The sequence below is a fragment of the Zosterops lateralis genome (assembly GCF_965231275.1).
Source record: "Zosterops lateralis genome assembly, chromosome: 2".
In the NCBI taxonomy this organism is placed as follows: domain Eukaryota; kingdom Metazoa; phylum Chordata; class Aves; order Passeriformes; family Zosteropidae; genus Zosterops; species Zosterops lateralis.
This window is the reverse complement of record NC_139763.1, coordinates 29,759,265-29,766,299: the sequence shown is the minus strand read 5'-3', so window position 1 is coordinate 29,766,299 and position 7,035 is coordinate 29,759,265. Positions and strand designations below refer to the sequence as shown.

General features: G+C 37.3%; 1 protein-coding gene across 1 annotated transcript in view; it reads left to right on the top strand.

Moving 5' to 3' along the window:
* Window positions 1-416: 416 nt before the first annotated feature.
* Window positions 417-7,035, top strand: part of LOC310906158 (uncharacterized protein) — a gene marked incomplete at its 3' end in the record, with an annotated part of 170,238 nt that continues 163,619 nt past the window's right edge. The window contains exons 1-2 of the mRNA XM_083855220.1: window positions 417-595; window positions 952-1,002. Of these exons, the coding sequence (XP_083711346.1) occupies window positions 972-1,002 (31 nt within the window). The 5' untranslated portion in view covers window positions 417-595; window positions 952-971. The remainder of the gene's footprint in view (window positions 596-951; window positions 1,003-7,035) is intronic.

The window sequence follows — 7,035 nt, the reverse complement described above, 5'->3', positions numbered from 1 at the left end:
CTGTATGCAACACGGCATAAATTTTCTCTGTGTTTCATAGTGGGAAATAAGAAAGTTATATGATAATATGGAAGGTGTACTGTAAATACCATATGCCAATGTGTGTACAGTGTGGGTGTGTATGTGTAGAATCGTTGTTCGCTGGAGGTCCAAGGTAGAGTTGAAAACTCAGCACACATAAATATTGTCAAAAATGCTCATTCTGTGGAATCCTTGGAAAAGGCAGGGTGTCTTTTTCTCAAGGCACAGGTTCACACGTTTTATTTTTGTCTTGTTTGTGTTTAACTAGATCTGTTCAACCTAGTGTGCCTATGGCAACAGAAGATAGCTTAAAGAATAACCTCTAAAGGTAGAGTGTATTTAAAGTGAAAGAACACAGCACATGAAGCCAATTTATATGTCTGGTGCAGCTGTAATGGGTTAAGAGACCATTTATGTTCCTCTGGCAGGGTTTTTGCCCCAATGTACTTTGTTACAGGTGGGAAAACAAGACGGATTGTATGTCCTTCAGTGTTCATGTAGGCTGGGAAGTGGGAGGAGAAAAACAAAACAAAGCTGAAAATGAGTGTTGAATGGGCTTTCCCAGGATTCCCAGGTGGGTTTCATGTATTGCCTAATGGTGAAAATGAGACAGATTCAGCTTTCTGTACTGGTTGTAAAGGCTGAATTATCTTACTCTTACTATTGTTCATGACTTAAAGTCAATACATATAGCTGGAGCTTATTTCAGAAATTCTTTGTCAGTAAGGACTATTTTTCATTTTTGAAAAGGATACCCTTTTTCATAGGAATAGAATTTGGTCTTAAGCTCACAAAATATTTATATATATATGCATAAGATAAATTCTAAATTTAAAATTACATACAAGAGCAATGTTATTAAATTTTAAAAAGGAGCATGAAATTAACACTTACCCATTAGTGTGAAAGGATCATAAATTTTTTTTGCAGAAATCTGTGGTTAGCTCTGTATGAACTGTAGAAAAGTTCTCCAGGAAGCAGGTGAGTCACACAATAAAGTAGTCTATGGCAGAAAAACAAAATACACACAGAACTACCTATATGATGTGATACCATTCTTTAGCTCTCTAAATAAGATGTTTAAACAGTGACAGACACATAAGAATGCAGCTGGAAAATAACCTAGATTTAAAAATATTATTTTTATGATCTGAGCCAATTCCATTGAAATCCTAAAAAGGAGTACTGATCAATCACTGAAAGTGACCTAAGATCTATTTTATATAATAATCATGTTTATTTGCTATGAAGAAAATAAAGCAGCTTAAGGTCACCCTCTCCTCTGTCATATAATGTGCATTATAATTCCCTGTAGTCCACCTTTCTACCTAATCATAGGACATTATGACAACCAGGGAAACTCACTTCACAGAGGAAAAAGGACTTTCTTTCAAAAAAGCCTGTATTCCTGACCTTAACAAATTAAAAACAGACTCAGAAAGTGCAATGACTTTAGTGGGCTGATTGAATTTTTCTAAGGAAGTTGGGACCACAAACTATGAAACTCTGGATTATCCTCTCTCTCTCTCTCACTGAGGCTCAGATGGATATCTAAACAAAGAAAAAAAAATCCTTTTCTTCTCTAGCCTGAAGAGAAATAACCAAATTTCATTAAAGCTTGTTTTCTCCGTCTTGCATATGTGTGTATATATATTTAAATATGTGTTTGAAATTTAAAAAAAAAAAATGTTTTTAGAAGACAGTTCTGAAAATAGTAGCCCTGTCACAGAATTTCATTGTCTACGTCTGCTTGAGACTGCCATTAAATTCTTATCCTTCAGACCCAATGGAACATCAAGGAAAACAACCATCAACCACCAGTTAATTTACAAATTCAGAAAGGTCAGAGACCACTGTGCCTTGGCACTGAAATCCTTTAGAATAGGCGCATGTGTTGTGTCCTACTTTCCTAGTTAATGTGCATGATTCATGCCTTTGAAAAGCCAGTTCTGTGGTCTTTGGAATTAGAGTTCTCCCTGAAACCCTGCTGGAGTACAGAGCTGAGCAGCACCTCTGGCATTCAACAAAGTCACCACATTGTTTCAGTCTTCAAGCAGCTGCTCTGTACTGTCTCCATGGCGCCAGTAATAGCTGGCTATTACTCATCTGTGTTAGGTGAGGTTGGAGGAGAGGAACTAGCACTGGCTGGTTGTCTGTCCTCTCCAAGATCCCCAAATAGGTCTCACCACACTGCCTTATGGCCCATTGGTGGAACTTTTCTGTTTCTAGAGCACCTATGGTTTTCTGTACAAAATGGCATATAGGGTTTGTAACTTATGCTTGCCTCTCCCAGGAAAAGGACATTAATTCATAAAATAAGTTTATTAACTATCTTCCATAAATAGTATTCTTCATGAAAAATACTAGTCTGGTTGTGGGATTCTATGAAGGTGGGACTGAGAGGAGGTTCTGCCATTGATAACAACATGTGGTCTGTATGTTGGAAGAACTTAAGAATACAGTCCATTGTAGATCCATCTGAACACCTTTTGTGTACTACTACCACTGTTTCTGGAAATGGATGGTTTTGGCCTCCTTCTTTTAATAGCTACTCCTCAAAGGCCAGATTATTGTCTGACCCTTCCACTAGTCAGCATGACTAAGTGATTGAGTGTGTGTGTCACTTGTGAATGCTTGCTCAGCTGCAACATCTGCAGCTGGGGCAGTAGCCTCCATGAAATTTCCATCATGTCTGGGCTGCACGGGGGAAAAGCCACAAGAAAACAACAATCTGTGCCCTCATCAGGATGCCAGAATCTCTGCTGACTAAGCCTAGCACAGACACAGAAGTGAGTGTCAAGCCCTGATGTGACTCCCAGAGCCTGGGTCCTCTCAGTGGTCTTCCCAAGGAAATACTGCACTGCTCTAGCACTTCTGGGTAGGAGTGTTTAACAACAGCCTGGTTTACCTCAAGTGACTCTACTTTTAAAGAAATGAAAGAAAGCTCTAGGTGGTAAAAGTTGCAGAAAGGAGGATAAATGAAATCTGAGGAGCAAATGGTAAAGGAATCTATTGAATGTAAATCAGTCATTGGAATTTACATCCCAGAATTCATCATTGCTACATGTATTTGAGATTTTTCTACATTCATTTTGCATCAGGAAATTCTTAAGATAAATAGATACTGTTCGTACCACTACATATATAAGATTTAAACAGATGGGTAGTTTTGAGGTAATATACATTAGTTTATTCCTCTTTTTTTTGTAGAGTGACTTTCTCAGCTTATTTGGATTGCTTCTCTCCTGATTTCATAATTTCAAAATAAAACAGAAAGTGTATTCAACATCCTAGGAGAAAGAAAGAAAGAAAGAAAGAAAGAAAGAAAGAGCAAGCTTTGCTTTCAGAAATGTGTTTTCTCTGCCTATGCAGATGCGTTGAGACCATTCTAGTAGATCCAGCACAAGGATGTAAGCTCTTCAGAAAATGTTATATTCTGTGCAACTGAAGAATAGAAAGAAATGCAAAGGAGAATTCTTCTTTGGGAAGAACTGTTTTGTCAAAGTAGACAAGCATAAATAACTGGAGAGAGAAAAAAGAAAAGGAAAATCTTTACTTTTGCTCCAACAAGAGTGAAACTGAAGAAACTCTGGAGAGGTCAAAGGAGTTGTACATAATATGCTTGCATTTCATAAGGACCCAGTTAAAAGTTCTTCAATGACAATTTTTGTTTGGCTTCAGTGTCTTTACTGGCATTTGGAATTGTGGTTTCACCACTAATAGACGCATTGGGCCCTCACTCACTGTGTTGGAGCTACAAAAGCAGCAATGAATGTGGAAAGAAGGATGAAATACTCCTGGGTATTCCTGTGTACTTTTCAATTTAAACTGGGGAAGGTTCTGTTTACATGAATTAAAGCCTATGAGTATTTTGGCAAACTTATTGAGAACAGTTCACTTGTCAGTACTACAAGAAAGAGTCTTCACAATTGACTTTCTTAAGAGATTTCTCGCTCTCTGTTCTTTTCATTTTAGTATTTATCTTACAATTTTATCTTCCCTTCAGCTTAAAAATAGCTTTAGAGTGCAAAAGTACAGCTGATAATGCTGATAAAATACAAAAGAACTTAAAATCCCTAAGCAGTTTAGATGAGGTTTGGACTTTGAAATGATTTTCCTTTTTCTGTTATCACTATAAATTAGTTCAGTCTCTCTTTTTTTCTTACTCATTAACCTTCTTCCCAGAAAGAGAGGCATTCCAGACATAATACCCCACAAAGAAACACTGCAGACTTGTCCTGCCCACTTGTATCTTTGACCCGAGAAGAGGAAAGGCAAAAACTGCTTGAGAACCAAGTCAGTGAGTTTTGGAAACCTTTGGAGCCAAAAAGTGCTGTGGATGTTTTGATCATGCAGCCCGTCTTTGAAAGAGCAGCCATTGCCATGTGAAAGTTAATAAATCATGAAAATGTTGTCAATTCTGCTTCCAAAAATGTAGGTGACATTTTCTTTAAACCACTCTAAGGTTTTTTTCCCCTATATGTGTTGGTCTAAGTTTCCTCCACTCTTAGAAGAAAATTGTTATTGTGATTTTAGATTCAGTATCCAGTTACAGTAGGAGCCTGTTTTTTCACTTTTTGGCAAGAATAATTTAAATCAGTTCCTGGCTGAGATTTCTCGGTCATTGTTGGTTTTTTTACTTTAGAAAAATATTGAGTTTTCTCACTGCTTATGATTAATTTTGAAACTAAGAGAATGATGCTTGACTGGAAAAATAAAAAATAAAAACCACAAAAAACCACAAATACATGCCATCCATGTCAGCCATCTCCAATTTTCAAACAAGTTTTTTGTAACATGATTGTCAGTGGATCACTTTTGGCATGAAACACAGTATCTGAAAGCCCTAAGCATGAACTATCATAACTGTCTGAGCATTTTGATAAGCTCAATCACAGATTTAACTATAACACTTCCAGTGTTTTTCTTCTGGTTCTTTCTTCCAGTTTCTTGTATTTTTGGAAAAAATTGTAATGTCTCTTCATGGACTCCTATTAGTAGCAGATAATCATTATTGACATAGGCAGACAGAAAAGACTAGTATTAAAGTATTCAATAGAGGTTACTTAAATTTCAGTAGGCAAGGAGATGATCTGGGGTTTTTGCTGTACTTTGGCATTCTGGAAACATAATTCACTGAGGCTATTAAACAGAAACAAATATACTTCTTCAGGAAAATGCATTAATCAACAGTGGTCTTGCATCAGGACCCTCTGGTCTTTTATGTGGCCAGCAAACATTCCTGTCGGGGGGACACTCACCTCTCCTCTTTGTGCTGAACCACATCAGAAAAGAGTGTCTGCTTGGGCTGAGAGACAAGCTCATGCTTGCTTCCATTTTTCTCATTTTCCTTTTGGTTTTTGTTTCTTTGTCTCTCCCCAGGTTCCATTTAGATGAATTTTTAATGTGAAAGTTTTCCTGTTCAGAATCTTTCATGCTGTCTGAGCATGTACAGCTGGTTGTATTGGAGCTTGCCTTACAGTTAGTGGGCAGCTGCCGATGTTTAGCACCAAACATCAGCTTGTTTCATCCAGCCTTCGATACCTAATGCTTCACTCTGCTGGAAAGCACAGTGCCTCTACACTCCAGTGCTCTATAGTTACATATTTATCTTCCACATTTCTTAAGGCAAAACTCACTGATGTGTTTCTCTGATGTGCTCATAATTCAAATACCATGTTTGCTGTCAACAAGTCATCTGATTCAAGAACCTTTGACTTTCTTTTTTTTTTTTTTAAGAGGAAGATGAGGAGTAACAACCTTCACATCTTAAAAATATTATGCCTCTAGGGGACCGGTCATTATCCTGCAGTAGGTATTTCAAGTTGGCAAATCAATGGAGAAGATCAGGGATGAAGATGAAAGACCCAGCTAGTCTTGACCCTTGCCACTTCTATTTTTTTAAGTCTCCTTCAGTGCTGATCATGCAAAGAGTTGGGCTTAGGCTTATTTTACCACCAGCCAAGGTAGAGAAAACTCATCCTTCTTTTGAACTTATCCTTCTTTTCTCCAAAGGCTTTTTGAAACAGCCTCAGGTTTAGGGTTAATGTTTTGTCTTTCTATTGCTCAAGACTTTATTCTTTGCCTAAGGAATTTGTAGGAATATTCCTTTCTTCTCATGTTGTAATGACCATCATGTCATGACAGTAATGATGACAATCATGACAGACGATCTGGTATTACAACCCTAGAACTAGGAATCTGAGTGCAGGTATGTCATCATAAAAGCTTTTGTTCTGAAACAGGGCTAAGTATGATAGATGAATAATTTACTTTGTGGATTGCTGGAGATTGTTCCTTTAATGCAGAAACACATTCTGCTTTATAGTGAACCCTGGAGTGTGAAAGTGTGTCGGGTATTAGGAAGCGGACAGCTTCCCCATATGGACGTGGACAAGGTTATTTTATCTGTTGCTCTGTAGAGCAATTTTAAAAGTTGCAAGTTATTTTGTAATGGATGAAGGCTACCTACTATTTTGTTTCTATTAGTCAACCTTATTTCCGCTGTCTACATACACCAGCAAATCAGCAGCATTTTGAGTGAGCTAAGAACCAACTAAAATGTAATCTCTGTCTTTAAAAGAGATTAATAATACACATTAACCTCAATGTGACACTCTGAAAAAATGTTTTAATGACAGCAAGCTCCCAAAATAAGGTTTGTGAAAAGTTCAGGAACAGAAAAGTTCAGACAACAGTCTGGTAAAGAAAGAAAGAGATTCTAGTGCCTCACTTGAAACTGCCTAAATTTTTTATGATTTTAAAGGCATCCAATACTTCCTTGAAAATATAATGTCTTTCAAAGTGTGTCCTGTAAGCCTCCTCCTCTGAAGCTGTAGGTTAGAGAGGCTGTAGGGTTTTATGTTGTAAAGTTTCATGTTATTTTAGTCATCAGAAATGGAGAATCCTCATGTGACTAAGATGGGTAAAGAGGTATCCATGCTTTTCAAGCTTAGTCCTCACACTGTAGTTGAACGTGGAACACCCTTTTGATATTAAGAAGGAAAACACTTA